Source organism: Etheostoma cragini, chromosome 11 (assembly GCF_013103735.1).
Source record: "Etheostoma cragini isolate CJK2018 chromosome 11, CSU_Ecrag_1.0, whole genome shotgun sequence".
Classification (NCBI taxonomy): Eukaryota; Metazoa; Chordata; class Actinopteri; order Perciformes; family Percidae; genus Etheostoma; species Etheostoma cragini.
In genome coordinates, this window is record NC_048417.1 from 2,211,698 (window position 1) to 2,230,880 (window position 19,183).

General features: G+C 41.0%; 2 protein-coding genes across 6 annotated transcripts in view; one reads left to right on the plus strand and one right to left on the minus strand.

Annotated features, from left to right (window-relative positions):
- The first annotated feature begins 99 nt into the window (after positions 1-99).
- ybey (ybeY metalloendoribonuclease) lies at positions 100-4,949 on the plus strand. The gene is made up of 4 exons (XM_034885667.1): positions 100-376; positions 1,807-1,938; positions 2,518-2,586; positions 4,303-4,949. The coding sequence occupies exons 1-4, from the start codon at positions 167-169 to the stop codon at positions 4,396-4,398; spliced, it is 507 nt and encodes a 168-aa protein (XP_034741558.1). The 5' UTR covers positions 100-166; the 3' UTR covers positions 4,399-4,949.
- usp37 (ubiquitin specific peptidase 37) overlaps positions 4,661-19,183 on the minus strand; it is an 18,495-nt gene continuing 3,972 nt past the window's right edge. Inside the window, exons 4-25 of one of the 5 annotated variants that reach the window (XM_034885657.1) lie at positions 17,800-17,888; positions 17,590-17,705; positions 17,128-17,205; positions 16,349-16,437; positions 15,751-15,844; positions 15,352-15,507; positions 15,110-15,241; positions 14,501-14,624; positions 13,955-14,205; positions 13,709-13,826; positions 13,208-13,287; positions 12,923-13,087; positions 12,657-12,710; positions 11,663-11,810; positions 11,356-11,575; positions 9,896-10,062; positions 9,501-9,561; positions 8,599-8,714; positions 8,260-8,329; positions 6,800-6,938; positions 6,288-6,399; positions 4,661-6,251 (exon numbers count right to left, since the gene is read on the minus strand). In XM_034885657.1, coding sequence (XP_034741548.1) covers positions 6,312-6,399; positions 6,800-6,938; positions 8,260-8,329; positions 8,599-8,714; positions 9,501-9,561; positions 9,896-10,062; positions 11,356-11,575; positions 11,663-11,810; positions 12,657-12,710; positions 12,923-13,087; positions 13,208-13,287; positions 13,709-13,826; positions 13,955-14,205; positions 14,501-14,624; positions 15,110-15,241; positions 15,352-15,507; positions 15,751-15,844; positions 16,349-16,437; positions 17,128-17,205; positions 17,590-17,705; positions 17,800-17,888 — 2,555 coding nt within the window. In that variant the 3' untranslated portion in view covers positions 4,661-6,251; positions 6,288-6,311. The other 4 variants (XM_034885656.1, XM_034885654.1, XM_034885653.1 and 1 more) reach the window with 4 other exon arrangements.

Here is a 19,183-nt window from a genome sequence, read left to right on the forward strand (position 1 = left end):
AATTCCGCCTGCCGGAGCAGCTAACAACATCGCTGTTTGGCTAACGAAAAGCTAACCCACGGTTCTCCTACGGCCCGTGGTCGGAGGTCGGATAGTTTCAACGTTAGCTACCTATGTCTCGGGAATTGTCAAATAACCGGTTTCCCTTTTTACGGCGAGTTTTAACATGGGAGTAGTTCTCCGGAACCTCCAGAAGGTGGTGCCTCTTCGCCGCGCCAGACTGCGGAAGGATGTGGACACACTGAGGCACATACTGGGCATCCAGAAATTTGACCTGGGCATCGTTTGCGTGGATAACAACAGGATTCAGCAAATTAATAACATATACAGAAAGAAAAACGTGCCAACGGATGTCCTCTCATTTCCTTTCTACGAGGTAAATTTTAATCTGTTTATTGATCACCAATGGGGGAATTACTATTGAAACTCTGTGTCCACACTTTGTTAGTTTACACACAGTCCTGACTACACACATGCTCAGGACCTATACATGCACTAATGGAGAGATGTCAGAGTGAGTGGGCTGCCAGCTGAACCAGCGCCCTGAGCGGGTGGGGGGGGGGGGGGGGTGGTGCCTTGCTCAACAGCACAGTGCCCAGGAGGTGAAGTGGCGTCTCTCCAGCCACCAATCCACACTCCCTACTTTTTGGTCCTCACGGGGACTTGAACCAGTGACCCTCCGGTTCCCTACCCAACTCCCTACGGACTGAGCTACTGCCACCTCCAAATACGACTACATGTCAACATATGACCGTAAACCTGGTTCCACATGCCCCCATACAGGACTACATGTCAACATATGACCGTAAACCTGGTTCCACCTGCCCCCATACAGGTCTACATGTCAACATATGACCGTAGACCTGGTTCCACCTGCTCCCATACAGGACTACATGTAACATATGACTGTAAACCTGGTTCCACCTGCCCCCATACAGGACTACATGTAACATATGACCGTAAACCTGGTTCCACCTGCTCCCATACAGGACTACACGTCAACATATGACCGTAAACCTGGTTCCACCTGCCCCCATACAGGACTACATGCTTTCCCTTCAATAAGAAGGAGAAACCAACTAGAATTTGGTGGGAAGGGGCCACCAGGGTTGACCAAGAATAGACTTCTCTTTATTACTCCATTCATTGTTTAATGGCCTTTTTGAAAACAGTCACAATTGTGTTTCGATGGTGGTGTAGAGGCGGTGTTATTGGTGCGTCTGCTCGATTATCCAACAACACATAATCACGATTATTCCGGTCAATATTAAAATCACGATAATTTAACACAATTACTTGTTGACTTCTGGAAAGATGTTGCAATTGTTGAACTTAAAAAACAAACACACGTACAAATTTGACCATGAAATTTGCCTTAATACTTTTCCTATTTAAACTTAAATTTTTTTTATTCAGAACACAAGAGAAAATAAGAGTTTATTTGCTAAACGTAATGAGCTAAATAATAGTTTATTCTCAAATGTTCAGGGTTTTTTACATATCGTTGGGAGCTGTACTCATGATCAGGGTTAAAAATGGATTAATTGCACAGCCCTGGTTATTGGCGCATGATTCCAAAGGCTGCTGGTTTGAATCCGGCTGAGGAGTGTTGTGGGGGTGGTGCAGTGGATATGACACATGCCTTTGGTGTGGGAGAGCTGGGTTCGATTCCCTCTATCATTAACCATTGTGTCCCTGAGCAAGTGACAGTTATATATAACGATTGGAAGTTGCTTTGGATAACAGTGTCAGCTAAACGACGTGTGATGTAATCTTACTGAAATGGTACTTTGACTTATCTTTTAGGACCTGAGGCCTGGGAAACTGCCTGCCCCCCTTCACAGGGATGAGCTGAACCTTGGGGACATTTTCTTGGGTGTCGAGTTTGTGATGAAGCAGTGTAAGGAGGACGCGCTAGATCTGCATGGCACCCTCACTGTAAGTATCAGACTGGAACCCTGCACACCACCTACCACCGATCAACTGGAATCTCTTAGAAATGCAGGTGATGGATTCACAGACTTGTCTCATATTCAACTGTTAGTTGAATTCCACCTATCTTTATGTGTTGCACCTAAACATATTTGATAAATCATTACATTTTTATTTTATTTTTTTAATAAAATTGCTTTGTTCTGCATTCTGTAAGACTTCCACCGGCCTGTCTGTGTTTACGGCGACGTTAGCGGACATCAGAGGCTGAATGAACTCCAGTTGAAGGAGTTGGACTCGCTTTATTCTTTTAAAGGCTTTTTAAAGGACCTTGCAGAAAGGCAGTCTGGATCTTACTTTTTAGGACCCAGGTTATTTATGATGACATTGTTTGTTTGAATATGAGTGAAAGTGCGTCTATGTGTTGGCCTGTAAGTGTCTATCAGAAACCGCGCTGCTGCCACTTGCCAGGACACTCTTGTAAAAGACATTTTTTATCCCGAGGTTTTTTTTTATCCTGGTTAAATAAAGGTTTGAATGAATGAATGAAAAAATGAACTGCTCCTCTTTTTCCTCATGTTTTAGGTTGTCACTGCACACGGTATCTGCCACCTGTTGGGCTACAGGCACGAGACGGATGAAGAATGGACTGAGGTTTGTAGAGAGCACATGGTTACAGAGTGCTTATGTGCAAAACACATTTAAAGAGTCCGTTCAACCGAATTACAAAGTCAAATTTTTTCACTTAACCACTACGTTATTTACTTTGGGTTTTGTGAGTCCAAATGTATTGGTGACATTCCTGCCTCCAGTACAGGTGAGATGAATGGGATTTCTTATTTCACTCAACACAAGACAAAACCTTTTGAAGTGTTCGACTTCCCGATCAATCTCATCCATTTCTGTTGGATCCACTTCACCAGAAAACTCTCCTTGTTACTCTTGTTAACTGTTATCACTTTTTATAGGACTTTCTCGTTGGTAATACAAGTACTTCCAGTAAAAGTTGTTCAAAGCTGGTCTGTGGGTCATCTAAAGCAGTGTTTCTCAAATGGGAGGGGGGGGGGGGGGGGGGGGGGGGGGGGGGGAGTACTCCAAAGTACCCCTAGGGTACCGCAGGGGGTACATGAAGTTTTTGCAAAAATGCCAATTTAAAAATATCTCATGCATAATTCCTAAAATAATTTGACTGCAACTATAAATAAGTTAAATGATGGATTCTAAACATGTGAAATGTAGCATTTAGTAGTATATAAGTATATATAAGTATGTATAATTTTTTTTAAAGGTTGTTTAGTGAATCTGTCGCTGCAGGGCGCTGTATTGTATTTTACCTCTTTTTATGGGCTTTTTCTACCAAAATTATATTGCGCTGGTCAGAGGTGCTGGGCTTAAAAACGCAATTCAAAGGGAAACAAGTTTGCGAAACACTGATCTAGAGAAATGAGAACTGTTTTTGGAAAGCGACGTCCTGTCGGGCGGTCGGGGTATGTGTTGGTCATTTGATTTTAATCTCATGAACTGGTATTAAAAAAACAAAAACAAGTGCTTATTTGATTTTTCTTTTAAAACACAAAATTGAATTGAAATCTTTCCTTTTCATGTTCAAAAACGAATGAGTGGAATTTAAAAAAAATTATTTCAATTATTTTCATTTTCTATTTCATTCAACAAAACATATAATCACTAGAAAACAGAAACGTAAAGAGGAAACCGGCCTTTTTTCTTTCCTGTTTTCTAGTGATTATACGGGATCATCCTCTTTTGACCATGAAAAGGAAATGCTTTGTATTTCAATTTCCAATTTAGTTTTTTAAAACAAAAATCAAATAACCACTTGTTATTTGATTTTAAAAAAACTTCTTGTTCATGAAATGAAAATCTTACGACCAAAACATACACTGACCACTGTCAAACTATTAAAATGTAACATAAGAACGGTGTTGTAAAAGGTTGCAGGATTACGTTTTAGAGGCAGATATTTAAAAGAAGCATGGCTAGACATCGCTGAAGCCAATTAAGAAAATATGTTTCTTTAAAATTCTTTGGGAAACTGCCCGTTTAACTGAGAATATGTTGCAAACTACCGGGAGAAAAGTCTTATTTGTCCAATCCTTTTTCCCATATCCATCTCTGAAATGCATGATTTAATAAGGTTTTATCTTTCAAGCATAAACACTGCAACATCTATTTAATTTTACATAACTGTAACTGATCTGAAGGACTTGACGGCTTGTTTCTACGCTGTTTGGCTGCTGCTGAAAATGAATTTGGGAATCTCGTTAACATGGGAACTCATTTAAATCCGAATGTGTTTTCTCCCACTGTACAGCACCATAGATGGGGTAATATGTTTAAATTTGTTTGCAGATGCTGCAGAGGGAACACTACATCTTAAGTGAGTACAACAGACTCACAGGGAGACATCTGGAGCCGCTGATGAAGAGATGCAGTCAGGACAGGTGACGACCGTCTACCTGCCGGCTTCACTCTCTCACTATGGTGCTTGTTGTTGTTTTCACTACTTTTCCAACCAGGTGGACCACTGTTCTGACTGTTTTTACTGTCATGCTGTCTTCTCCACAATCTGCGACTAATGCTTTTAAGGACTTTAATCACCCGGCAGACGTACAGCAGTTTGTGGATATCATCTTCAAACACTGGATGGCAGTGTTGTTACAGTTTTTCAGTTTTAATCAAATAAAAAAAAAAAAAAGTCTGAGCACTCTCATTGCAATGTTTTATTAAAATCTGCTTTAGGAAGAGTTGTGTATGAAGGATAGAAAAAGCTGTTCATGTGTACTTCACAAATACATAACACCCTCTTTACACTGCATTTGGGACAGGATGTTCAGAAAAACACAAGGTTTCAAAAAGGTAAAGTCAGGCAGTCCAAAGCTGCCAAAAACCAGATAACCAGTTTGTAAGATTTGCCTGCTTTCATAAGCAGGTATACCTTCATGGTGTAACAGAATACTGTACTTCAAGGAGTCAGCTAATAGTAGTGCACACTTCCTGAAAAGCCAACCATTTATGCCTGGGTATAGTCAACAATTAGTCCATACCAATGTTTTACAATGCTCTATTATAGATTTTCTTTTGTTGTAAGGCGTTGAAAAAAGAAAGTGTGGTTTAATTTTTTACAGTGGAAAAAGCTATACAACCAGTGTCTAGTACTGAAACCAGTACAGGAATAAAATACTTTTGTTCCATAAGTTCTATAAGCAAGCACGCCTGATAGGAACTAGATAAACAAGGTGTGCAGAGGTCTTAGGTGTCAAGTACTCTTTACTGGCCTTAAAGATTGTGAATTTAAACACATTACACTACAGCTAGCTTCCCTGGGGGGGGGGGGGGTCTAGAATAGAATTAATGACTTATTTGTCGTGGCGTAACTGGGTGGGTTAAATAAAATCAACCCTATGTTGCAATAAATAGAAAATCTTTTTTTTTTTATAAAGGAAAATCTGTCTTACATATTTATGTTTGACAAACAAATTCAAAAACAAGATTGTGCAACTTTAAAGTAAAGCTTGTGTACAGTTATAAAAGTTTTCTTGGGAGGCACAAAGTCAAAATCCCAAAAGAATTAAGTATGCTTTAGAAAGAAGAACTCGGTAAAAACAGGCTTTGTTATTAGAGCTTAGGGATTGTTTTCCCCAAATCTATAATATGGAGACAACCAGACACGCACAGATTAGTTCATAAGTCAGGCAATTAAAGAAAAAGTAACAGAAAACATCCACACACCCACAGAAAGCTATTTTAAATTGGCCAGTTTGTGCCAGAACATAAATATTGCACCAAATGTACCCGCTAAATACAACACTCCTAACTCTATAATAGCTTATACTCCAACATATAATAGCATCTTTATTTAGTTTATATAGGAAATAAAGGGGCTGTAAAACATACAATCCATAGAGCACCAGCGGCATCTGGTGTTTGATAGTTGCTTTAAGTGAAAAGTCTGACTGAACGGCATTAAAGTTTTTTTAAAGAAGTGTATCAAGAAACAAAGAAAAAAAAAACTTTACAAAACAGTTTGATAAAAATCATAGCAAAGAAAAACACCAGCCCCAAAAACATGGAGGCCAAATTTGATCCACTGAACACTTCTAACTGCATTTCTGGCATCTTAAAGAGTCTTGACAGTGTCGCACCTGCGTTGGCGTTTACAGGTGCTAAGTTAGCATTTAGTGATTCGTAGAGGGAACAAAGTGTCTGAAGACGACCAAAGGAGGACGGCAATCAGTAGGACTCCAGGCTGGTGGGAGGAGAGCTCCATCTACTAGGGTTCAGCTGTGGATGTGTGTGTGTGTGTGTGTGTGTGTGTGTGTGTGTGTGTGTGTGTGGGCGGCGGTCCAAAGGTGTAGCGCTCAGAGGGGCTGCAGGACATTCCTTCCAGCCTCTGAAGGCGTGCTGGCTCCAGATCTCTCCATTTCAGACAGCTGCTCAAACACATCCCTGAGGAAACACCAGATAAAGACGTGTCAGAGTCCCTGATGGGGAACTCATGTGATGCCCTATGAAATGGGCATCACATGAAACATGAACTACAACAAAACATAGTCCCGTATGTTTGTGTGTTTACTATTGTATGGTGTGTTGTAAAACCTGCAACTCACCAAAATTACAAAACATTGTTGCATTGTAAAAAGTAAAGTATTTACCCCTTTGGGGTTAATGCAGCCTAAAGATTTTAATCAATCTCAATTTATCTGCCACAAAAGCCTCTGCCGTCTGTACGTAACGGGCCAAAGAGGCTGGTCAGGGTGGAGCATTTTCAGTACAAGTGAGAGTACGAGTGTTACACTGACAACACACAACATTTTTAAACACCGCTCTGGTTCTTCTGCCAACCCACTTGTGCATGTAGAAGAAGATGTATCCGCTGCGGTCCCGGTCCCGCTGGACCGCTGCTTCCTGTGTGCGTGACACGTCCAGGTCATTGTAGGTCAGCCACGACTGCTTCTTCATGTCATACACGTCGCTGATGTAATGGCCTAGGGTGGAAAACCAATGACGTTTATTTGTGGACACTCAAGTGAGAACAGGTAGCGGTGTGCTAAGGTCTACCCTGAGCCCAGTTCAGACCAAAGATTAATGATGAGACAAAACCGATCTAGAACGTCGAAGGGGTCTGGACTGGCCCGTTTTGGCCCGACTCAAGCCATCGGATTGTGTCACCTGCGACACAAGCTCTGTGTATAAACTCTGTCTCTGCTTGTCGAGTCGCCAGTGGCTGCTTTTAGAACGCATTGCATGTCACCTGTTAGAAGGGCCAATCAGCTCTTAGCAACGTAGAGTCAGCTACAAGTCAGTTATGAGAGAGACAAAGAGAGGATCTGATAAATATCTTAAGCTTTTATTATTACTGGAAATTTAACTATAGCAAATATCTCACTGTCATATTTGAAGACGCTACAAATAATAAGCAGCTAGAAAAATACATAAGTACGGAGAGTCGTTGCCATGGAGATGAGGCACCACCTCATCTAGTCTTAATTGGTGTAAACTAGCAGATTTCCGAGTGTTGCAGACCGGCGCATTGTAAATACGGGTAGTTGTATGCTTCGACTTGGTGCAAATCTTTGCTCTGAACTGGACCTGAAGAGATGGTTCGGAGTCATTTGGACCTTGACCTTTGGACCTTGACCTGTTGTCTCCGTCCATGTTTTAACAGACACACCTGGGGCCGACTTGGAACCAGAAACCGCTTTAAATCTAGTCCTCACTAACAAGTTTCAAATCATTTCACTGTTAGCGTTATAATGTGCTGGCGAACATCTTAATGTCTGTTTAATAATTCCTATTTTATCCTTTATTTTCTTTCCTGAAGCCATATTTGAACACAAACACACACACGTTAATAAAGAGAAACTGAATCTCTGAATTCCTATTTCGCTGTTCAGTCAGACCAATAACCTGGAGTCCCGGTCTCTGTCCTAATAATCATACTATGGGATGTTGTAGACCTGTTGGCAGACATCCATTTAAAATGTAGCCGATGGCATTTAAAGAGTCTTTGTCCATGTCCACTGAATTTCCAAGCTTGTATTTTGTTACTTTGGTAAAAATACTAATTTAACTTCTTTACTCGAGTATTTTTATTTATTTGTTAAACACAAGTATCTGTACTTCTACTTGAGTACGTGGAGTACTTTTGCCATCTCTGAATATTACACTACATGCAAACATCATTGAGACGAAACAAAATCTCTTGAAAAAATGGCAGCTGTGAAACAACTCCTTTGCTTTAATTTGCATAAATTAGCATGTAAAATGCATCTACACACAGAAGCACAAATACACACAAGGGCTCACCAGAGGAGGAGCTGCTTCCAATGTGACTGACGACACTGATGAGTCTGAAAGAATTGGCCAAGTCTCCGCTCTGTGGATTACAACGTTTAGAAGCAGGTTAACAGAAAGGACGCAGCTCACTATATCTGATGTTTACTGTGTATTATGAGCACAGCTAGAAAGGAACAGCCAGAATACTACTTATACTTCTTTTATGCAGGATGGATTTTACTCTGTTTGTGGTTCATAAGAGTAGCTTTTCAGTTTATTGTGGAAGAAAGAAAAGAATGAAAATAAAACCCTTAATCTGGACTGTCTACTCGTTTAAAATCCTAAAGCAGATGTGTGGCGACGGAGTACCTCAGCGTTCCTCTTCAGGTTCTCAGTCTCTGCTTCAGAGTACTCCATGTCCAGCACGTCCTCGTTGCCAGAATCATCGTCTGAGCACAGTAACTCAGGAAGAGAGTTGTTAAACTCTGTAGGGTAAAGAGGAGATATTTGACACTGGCCAGGCATTGTCACAGCACTGAGTCTGATTAAACAATGGCATTAAGTGCTCTGAGCACTTAACCCATCTGTGCCGGATGCTTTGCAACTCTGAACCTCCTGCCGGCTGCTGCGTGGCGCAAAGCATCATCATCATCATCGTCAGATTATGATGAAGACATCCTGCCTCCCAAACTCCTCACTATCTTCCACCTCAACGTCACTGCCCTCGCTGTCCAACTCCTCCTCTGTCGGAGACATTTTCTCGCTCGTCTCTCAAAGATTCATAAACAAACGCACACGTGTGTCTGGTTGATTGACGTGATTTTCAGCAAACTACGGTACATTTTGGTGGTCACGTGGCTTTAAATAGCCAACAAGACCCGCCTCATGTGCATTTGAACCAATGACAGTGCGTTCTCTGCTGCACGCGTCATGAAAGGACAGGCGAATACAGAATGCTGCGCCACGCAGCGGCCGGCAGGAGGGTCAGAGTTACGCAACGCAGTAACCGGCGGGAGATGTGTCAACGCAAAGCATCTGGCACAAATGGGTTAAGTAAACACATATAGTCATGACCGACACAGTATAGGTGTTACAGTTGCTTAGCACCAATGTCAGCCTAGGATTATTTTGTTTGTGTAAAAAGAAAAGGACAAACAAAAACAAAAAAATTGGGAATACTTCTGCCAACAGTGCTTGCTTTTGAGTAATTTTCAGGGCTGATGAGTTTTCAGCAGGCACCTTTTCAACATTCAATAAGTCTCGGTTGATACCTTGCAGACTGAGCTCAGTGGCCCTCTTCAGATCATCATCCTCTCTCAACTCTTGGGCCTCCTGCATGGTGTTGAGGTGAAGACAAGGCATTACAATGACATCAAGTCTTATAAATTTGAACATTGCTTTTTCAATCTGATCCCATCTGCCTACTCTTAAAGGTAAATTGTTCCCTACTGTGATGTAAGTAACACCAGCTCAGCCGCCTGGATAGTCAACTGTGTTTTTTATTATTATTATTTTAGCTTCTTTATTTGGCACTCCCCACAACTATCTTAGGTCTACATATCTGACCCAGGTAATGGTTTCATGGCATTATAGTGCTAGAATAGCATTAAGATGCAGCACCATTGTTTGAGTCCAGAAGGTTTTGCCATGTGGCCTTTGATCTTACATGCTCCTGAAGGCTCTGGGCCAGAGCCTGTTGTAGCTCCTGTTCTTCCCTCTCCTGATCCAGACTGTATTGTTGGACCCAGTCCAGTTCTCCCTGCTGCTGCACACTCTCTGGAGTCTGGTTCTCCTTGTTCTCATCCATGGTTAAGTCCATTGAATCCAGCACATCTACACAACATCAACACATACACAAGTCAGTTAATTTAAATACCAGTGATCTCCACTTAAGCATATTTTGGGGTCAATAATGACAATGTTACTTTGCTAAGAGATATTCATTTTGGCTAAGCTTGGGCAATATATTGATATTGTGATATAAGACTGGATACAGTCTTATATTTTGGATATCATAATGACATGATTTAAGAGTCATATTTTCTTTCTGGTTTTACAGGCCACATTACAGTAAAGTAGTGGGGGGGGGGGGGAAAAATCTATTCAACGGATCGTAATTCTCGCTAGAACGATTCAGTGCTTGATTCTGATGAGTTAATAATTCTTTTTCTTTTTTAAAGTTACTGTCTCGACATGTACAGATCAGAAAACAGAGTGACTGAAAGAGGATGGATAATGGACAACAACAGAATTTAGGCAAGAGTGCAGAAAAAAAACACAAAAAGCGCCAAAAGGAAAAATAAATTAAATTGTGTATATACACATTTAATAAGACACACATAAAATAATTAGGAAACAATGTTCTAAGAAGCCAATTCTCCACCATTAAAACATGACTGAGCCTAGATCTTGGCAATATGTCGATATTATATCGATAACGTGATATGTACTGTGGCTTAAGTGTTTTAAAGGCTGCATTTAAGTAAAGTGAGGTCATTTTCTGAACTTCTGAATGTCGTAACTGTTCTATTATTTGCCTTTACACACTTAGTCATTATGCACAATACTGATTTTTTAAAATCAAAAATCTCAATTTGTCAATATTTAGGGAAAGCACCATTAGTCAACACTACAATTTCATATATGTCAAAAATATAGTGACATGGAAGATCACAGTGAGAAAAGGTGACTTTCACAAGCATGTTTAAGGCTTCGGCATGGAATGAATACACAATAAAAAAAAACAGGAGACTAAAGGTTTCATTAAAAACTTGTGTGACAAATACTGTATGTCAAAATCTAATAAACTCAGATTTATATGTATATTTTAAAAAATCAAGCATGGAAATGTACATAAAAAACAATTGCATTCAAGATGCATCAATGATCGGTTTAGAATTTAGTCATGTGGTGCCAAGAAACTCGCACCCCTACAATAATGTTATGTCATTCTCTGAACTGTACTGTATTGTTCTCGCTATTATTTTCCTTAACTAAGTTAGTCATATCTACATTTCTAGGGTTGGGTACTGTTCACATTTAATAGGTAAATACACCTGAAATTCATGCCTTTTTTGGTACTGCCCCCCTTTATAAACCTCCATCTACTGAACGTTGTTTGACTACCTGCAGGCTGCTTGCTGTCCGTTTCCAGCAGATCTGTATGATAGGCCAGGTCTTGGGCATCTGTGTCCCCAAACCCTGTGTCTGGGCTGCTGGTTGGCTCATCCTCCATGGGGGGTGGAGCCGAGAGCCCGGCCTCTTGACGACTCATCTCCAGCACGGCTGCCAGCATTTCATCGTCATTTATGCCACTGAAATCTGCTGAATCTACCGATGCTCCTCGCTGAAGACATATAAAACAGGGTCAAAATAGCAACAGTGGAAAGGGAGGCTGGATTATAATTGGCATGGTCTGTCAGCAAATGCTTACCTCTTCCGGTCGGTCATCATCGTCAGGCAGACAGCTGCTAAAGCGTCGCTTGCGGCTCGCAGTCACCTTTCTGTTAGGCTCTTCTTCACAGTCAGAGTCCGAGAGCAAAGACGTGCAACTAGAGTTGACCACTTTTCCTCCAATCCTTCTACACACACACACACACACACACACACACACACACACACAGTCATAAGCAAAGGGATTGGTTTCACACGCAGAAGTAGAAACAAGTCTTGGCACACTTAAAGCTATAGTGCGTAGCTTTTTGATATTAATGAACGTCCCTTATATTCAAGCCGTTGCTAAATGAGTTGATACAAAGCTAATTAAGACCACCAATGAGCTCAGTCTGTAATCAGCTGTACACAACTCTCTGTATTTCTCAGTATGGCTATGTTCAGAAGACCTCCGGCGACTTTACCACGCAGAAGCTTGAGTGAAGATAATTACCGCTTCTGTAGTGATGTTTTTAATCCTTTCGTGTCCTTCATGCCTACATAAGTGTTGTCATTGCGACAGAAACTACGCACTATAGCTTTAAGTCCCTTTCCCAGTCATGCAATATGCGACAGATTACACACGTTTCTTTTTAGAGATTCTAGAGGGATCTCTTTGGCAACTATCACATATACACACATTTTATCGAGGAGGCCAAGTACAAAAGTACAAGAGTTCAGAGCTTTACCAAAGGCGGAGTCTGCGATTCTGGGGAAAGATTGCCGATATTTAAACTCAAAAGCCAAACAAATACACCCCTCTCATTCTGAACTTCGCCCCTTTGTCTCCCAACGCTGGGTATAAATGTTTTTGCAGCGCACACAGAACGGACAGCTAGTAGACCGTGAAGACATGTTCACTGCATTTAAAAAAAAGTGACTTGGATTAGAATCGAAGACTTCTTTTTTGAGTTGGGGCCAGAGTAAACGTAACTCCTCCTTACTTTTCTCGGTTTGACATTATTTGAAAGTCTCGCTGAACAAGCAGTACTTACCGGAGAGGAGTGGTGGAGGAGTTGACCAACTGTGACGTTTTGAGTGTTCTGGACCTTCGAGAACAACAAAGAAAATGTTTAGAAACCTAAATATTTGCCATCTTCCCCCAGCCAAAGAAGCCAAAATTAAAAGCAATTCAAATGCGAAGCTTTTAGCTAAAAACCATGCTAAATCACTCAATTGTTCAGGATGTAATTACTCAGAAAGTAAAAGGTTTAAAGTTATTATGCACACATTATATTTGAGGGTGTTAAGCATGTCTTACATGGAGTTTTGTGAACTCCAGCCGAGACTAATAGGGGGTCGCGTGGATTCAGTGCAGTGGGACAGCAGGGTCAAGTATCTGGGAATCACCACCTGCTGCCCCAGCTTGCTGTTTAGAGACAGCTGAGCATTGAAGCTGTACCGTTTCAGGTGTAGGATGAGCACTCTGTAGGGAAAAATAGAGCAATCACAAATTGGGAAGTTATTGGCTTCGTTGTTTATCAAGTGCTTCAATATGTGAGACACCTTATGTGCATTTTACTCTTAACAGTCTACATGTAGATACCTGGGCAGTTTGCTGAATTTATGCGCAACAGTAGCAGATTTCCCGTTGCACTTTTCACATGAGTACTCAATTTCCTCCATCTGCAGAAGAAACAAGTAACTTCTGTCATTACACACAAATGCATATAGTTGAAGCCTGTTTGTTTCTTTAACTGATAGCTAGTTAAAAAAAAGGAATACAATGAGCTTGGAAAGTGGCCAAAGGTTAATCTTTTTTGGACTGTACTGTGCCTGACTCAAAATATTGTTGTATTAGATTTGGCTGTTCAATAAGAAAAGGAAAGGCCGGGACGATGAAGTGGAATGATTTCACCACGGAGAACAGCATGATAGCAGTGAGAGCTAACTCAGCAGCTACTTCTGGGGACCAAAATTAATCCTTAGATGTAGCTGCGCGTCAACTCACAATTCAACTAAAAAAAACACGACAAAAACACTACTTGACTTGGAGAATCTCTGTAAATCTTAATAGAGCTATAACCCGTTTATGCCAAAGACTCACCCTAAAAAAGAGATCAAGAGAATCCTGTATAGAGCGAAGTGGGAGTGTTTTCTTTCGCCGTGGTAGGTCGATGGACATGTCATTGAACTGCTCTCGCTTGGTCACTACTTCGCCACAGCTGCAAGAGAACACGATGGTATTATGACACCATTTGTTTTCTGCAGAGTCACAAGAGTTTTGGCAAATACATCATAAAGATGCACAGCAAGGATACATTCAGACGATCGAGCAGGAGAGGTGCCTCACCCTTTACAGGTGATGGTGTGCAGCACTTCAAATTCCATGTTGACTGCAACAGGGCAGGTGTAGATGCGGGAGGTGTCCGTCTCATCACCAGGCTCTGCCTTGGATGCCGATGACGTTGCCTCCTGGCCATTCTCACACGCCACAGAGGACGATGATGAGGGTGCTGCAGCTTCATTTGTCCAGCTCTTGTTCATTTTCTCCACATCGTCCTTTAACTGGTCCAAACACTGGCTCAGGAACTCATGAGCATCCTGGGAAACAATGTCACACGCTAGGAGTTATTCAAACACAATGACTAAACCTAAGAGGAAGGTTATGTCCAGCAATGTGGCAACTTAAAAAAGGAAAAACCAACGAAATGTCTCAGTATAACTTCAGTGTTTTGATACAAAAAGCTAAGACAGATAGAATACAGTTATGTATACACGCACTTTTGTACATACTTTAGGTTGTTAATATTAACAGATTTTTGCCTAGGAGGTAAAAGCCTTAAAAGCCACACAACTTTGTATCTTTTCAGGTAATCCAGATTCTAGACGATCTTACGTTTTGCATGTTGCCAGAGAAACGCTCAGCTGTTGAGGAGATGGCACTCTTCACTTTCCTCAAGAGGTCCTTTTTTGTTTCTGGACAGCCGACATCCTTCTTAACCATAAGGTGAGCAAAACGCCTGCAGACAGCGAAGATATCACACACAATTAAGTACTTTTAACAAGGCCAGCTTGCAAAGCAAATGAATGAACAAACATTGTCTACAGAGATGGTAAAAGTTCCTTTTAAAATGCAAAACTTGTTGAATTCCTTTGAAGGCTCAGTTGGTAACTTTTATGAAAAATACTTTGTTACTTTTGCTGTGCTGTCATTATGTCCTTACAGTAGTACATGAGACAGATAATCTGTGTAAAAATCATGTTGCTCTGACCTCCCTCTTAGTTCTGCTAATGGCATTCACAAGTTTCCACCACATCTGAAGATTTTAATTGACAGTGCATTAGAGACTCCTTTGTTCAGAGTAGTAGTTTTCTTTATGCCATTTGGAGCAACAGTAGGAAGCTCAGGATGCACTGAGTTTCAGCAAATATGACCAAACTTATTTTTTTATGAAAGTTACGAACTGTAGCTTGACAACCTGCAGGTTACCATCTTATTTAGTACCTGAGCAATGCATTGATGGGCACCTTCTTCCATGGGATGCTCTGCTTCAGCATGTCATTGGAGAAAGAGGGGAGGCTGAAGAGGGACTGCAGGATGGCGTTCATGTAACAAGTGTTGCCGAGGTTGGAGAATCTGTAAAACATGAGTGAAAGGATTTACACAATGGATGACAAAAAAACTGGGCATTTTTCCAGGAATTACAGAGATGGTTTTCATGTACAGCCCATGTGGCATATTCTTACCCTTGCAGTGGGGTCTGAGGCTGGGTCAAAGTGGAAAGCCTCTGTTTGTTCCAGCCACTGTAGTCCATAGATGGGCGTACCTTCTTGAACGGAGTTGAGTGATTGGGCAGCATGAGGCTTCTTTTGGCTGTAGTGGTCTGTGCTGTACTGGATGGGCTGGGGGGGGGGGGGGGGGGGGGGGGGGGGGGGGGGGGGGGGGGGGGGGGGGGGGGGGGGGGGGGGAGGAGTAAAGATGATGAATCACTTACCTTAGATTGATTTGATGCTTCAACTTGAAAATTAGATTAAACTTAAATTAAAATTTCTCAAAAAAAATTTAGAAAAATCACAAAATCACTTGTAGATATGTTCTCATCCAACGCATTTAAAACTGCTAGCTGACAACTAAGAGAAACTCACCGGTCCAGGAAAGAGTGGCTCTGTCTGTAGTCTTTAGTCCCAGATCGGCTGCCATAGAATGATGTTGGCTGAAGGGGAGTTGAACCCAGTGGAGCTGAGGATAAAGGAAAAAGTTAGGGCATTTTGTGCTGCTGCCCCACATCTGTGAAATGCCCTCCCTGACACTTTGAGGGCCCCTCACTCCACTGAGTGTTTTAAAAAAGGCCTTAAAACATTTCTTTTTAGCAAAGCTTTTGGTCCCCATTAGATGTTTTTCCTCTCTACTAAGAATAGCTTTATTTATGTTTATTTATTATTCTTTTTTATTTTTCTCTTTTTTACCTGTAGTACTTTGAGATCTATTGATGAAAAGTGCTTAATAAATAAAATGTATTAAAGTTAGACAGAACTAAGTCAATTTTAGGTCTGAATACACAGGTTGATGTTCTATACTATCCCCATATTGACTCAAACATTGCAATGGACAGTTATGAAATCTCAACGAAGTTATGAAGGTAAATTTAACAGGCAAACTTACTTTTACATATTGATTAAAGACACACAGTAAGCAGCAGTTTATAGGTAGTGTTCTGTTTGAGTTGTGGATGTAGAAGTTTACCTGAGCTCCTGTTCTCCTCTGCCTGCTTCAGCTTTTCTTTGCAGCTCTGTAGAAACTTCCTGGATGGATCCGATGTGGCCTTGTTGTTGCTAAGAAAACGTAAGTTCATAGATATTTAACTCACTGAGGAAACTATGGAAGAATTTATCAAAACCCCAAACACTTGTATGCACTTTGAATGAAAATCTATTGGCCATTATACATGTATATAAAACAACTTTAACTACTGTATATATTAAAATCCTGGTATCCATCTGACCACCAGATTAGGAAACAAAAATGATATGGAGAAAAAAAGAAAGCGATCTCGTCATATGAACTCCAGACTATGAAATAGGCTTGTTTTCCATCCACTTGTCAATCAAATTATCTGAAGAAAAAATTAAAGCGACCGTTATTATTATTATTATTATTATTGTAATTGTTCCCATTGCTATCCTTTCCTTTTCTGGATGGGTGTCCTACATGTTCTGGGGGGGGGGGGGGGGGGGGGGGGTGATAACTCATTCAAAATAATATCATGAGCATTGGTCCTTTTGAGAATGTTATTTCTATGTACCTATCCTGTACTATCAATGTTCAATAAAAAACAATTTAAAGCAAATAAAGCTGGTGGAAGTGTGTTTCATCCAACGGCTTTATAGCAAATAAAAACCAGTGCGTAATGACTTCACATGCAGTTGTGAGATCAAATTGGTATGTTGAATTGATCTGGGACATTTATAGTGTTTCCATTCATTTTCACAATGAATTTGCTTTTTTTTTTAAGTTGCTTTTACCTCGACGAGTCATTTTCCTTGGGGTAGTCCTCAGTCAGGTCACTTTCAGGGGTATGTAGTCTCTTTCTCTTCTCACTCCTGAAAAAAAGTGACACAGAACAACTTGTGTCACAAGTCTGGACTGACCTTGACAGACCAGACCAAACCCAGAAAGACCAAACCATAAAAGTGTCAAAGCTCTCCTTTAGGACAGCAATCACATTTAGGAAGATCATCACAAGGAATACAGGCCAAGCATGTTATTGGGAGAAAGGACACCAACAGTAATTCTCTCTTTAGTTTTACTTTGTCTAAAATTTTATTTAATAAACAAACATATTTCACACACACACACACACACACACACACACACACACAACTATAGCAGTTTTCAAATTTCACGGGGCTCTATTGTAATAATGCCAAGTTATGTTTAAAAATGATCAAATAGCGTTTTAACAGCAACGTGAGTTTCCATCCTACCTATTCTCAGAGAGTCCAGTGCGAGTGGGAGTGGAGGCCGCTCTACTCGGGCTGCCCAGAGGCTTTCGTGGTGTTGTGTCCTCTCGGCCTTCTGTGCTTTGCCGTCTGGGTGTTGTCTGGAAGATGTTAGGAATCTGCATATTTAAGTCAATTGTACGAGTACACTTGTCTAAATTCAATGTTAAAATATGTGGGTTTTTTCTGGCTCACCTGTCTCTCTCCTGATGGATTGATCTCATTTTTCACAGAGCGGTTCCCAAGCACACTTAGGTTTGCACTTCCATTTGACTTTAAAACAGCTAAATTAGGGGGAAAAAATAAGAAATCAGGACATTGGAATGATTCTTTGAACAATTCAGTCTGGGTTGTGAATTCCCCTCTCATAAAACACTGATTTTGTTTCAAGCTAGAACAACCATAGCTACTCTAGGGCTGTGCAATATGAATTTTAATCGTGATATAGGCAACTAATGATCACAAACACAGAATAATCCATAAACACAACTATTTAGCTCATTACGTTTTGAAAGAAACTCTTATTTTGTTGTGCGTTCTAAATGAAAACAATTTTTTTTTCAAATTTCAGTTCTATGGGTTTTTACTGTTGATTTGTTAAGCTTTTCCCACTGTTTAAGTTCAATAATTATATCTTTCCAAAAGTCGAAAAGTTTGAAATAACTGAAAATATATTTTATATTCTAGTTTTTTTCAAAGTACCCCCCCCCCCTTGCTTTTTTGATGGTGCTGCAAACCCTTGGTGTTCTCTCAATGAGCTTCATGAGGTAGTCACCTGAAATGGTTTTCACTTCACAGGTGGGCCTTGTCAGGGTTACTTAGTGGAATTTCTTGCCTCATTAATAGAGTTGGGACCATAAGTTGTGTTGTACAGAAGTCAGGTTGATACACAGCCGACAGCCTATTGGACAACTGTTAGAATTCATAATATGGCAAGAACCAATCAGCTAAGTGAAGAGAAACCAGTGGTCATCATTACTTTAAGAAAGTAAGGTCGGTCTGTCCGGTAAATTGTGAAAACTTTTAATGTGTCCCCATGTGCAGTCGCAAGACCCATCAAGCACTAAAACGAAACTGGCTCACATGACCCCCCCGCCCAGGAAAGGAAGACCAAGAGTCACCTCTGCTGCTGAGGATAAGTTCATCTGAGTCCCCAGACTCAGAAATCACAAGTTACGGCAGCTCAGATTAGAGAGCAGATGAATATCACACAGAGTTCTAGCAGCAGACACATATCTAGAACAACTGTTAAGAGCAGCTGGATCGGGCCTTCATGGTCCAATAGCAGCTAGGAATCCACGGCTAAGGAGAGGCAACAAGCAGAAGATATTTGTTTGGGCCAAGAAACACAAGGAATGGACATTAGACAAGTGGAAATCTGGGCTCTGGTCTGATGAGTCCAAGTTTGAGATCGTTGGTTCCAACCGCCGTGACTTTGCACAACGGAGAAAAGGTGACCGGATGGATTCTACATGACTGGTTCCCTTCGTGAAGCATGGAGGAGGAGGTGTGATGGTGTGAGGGGGCTTTGCTGGTGACACTGTTGAGGATTTATTCAAAATTGAAGGCATCCTGAACC

Bases quoted from the DNA above. Each gene is read 5' to 3' on its own strand.
- ybey (XM_034885667.1), top strand. From the start codon at position 167: ATGGGAGTAGTTCTCCGGAACCTCCAGAAGGTGGTGCCTCTTCGCCGC. The intron at 377-1,806 runs GTAAATTTTAAT...CTTATCTTTTAG, and splicing joins TCTCATTTCCTTTCTACGAG to GACCTGAGGCCTGGGAAACT. The intron at 1,939-2,517 runs GTAAGTATCAGA...CTCATGTTTTAG, and splicing joins ATCTGCATGGCACCCTCACT to GTTGTCACTGCACACGGTAT.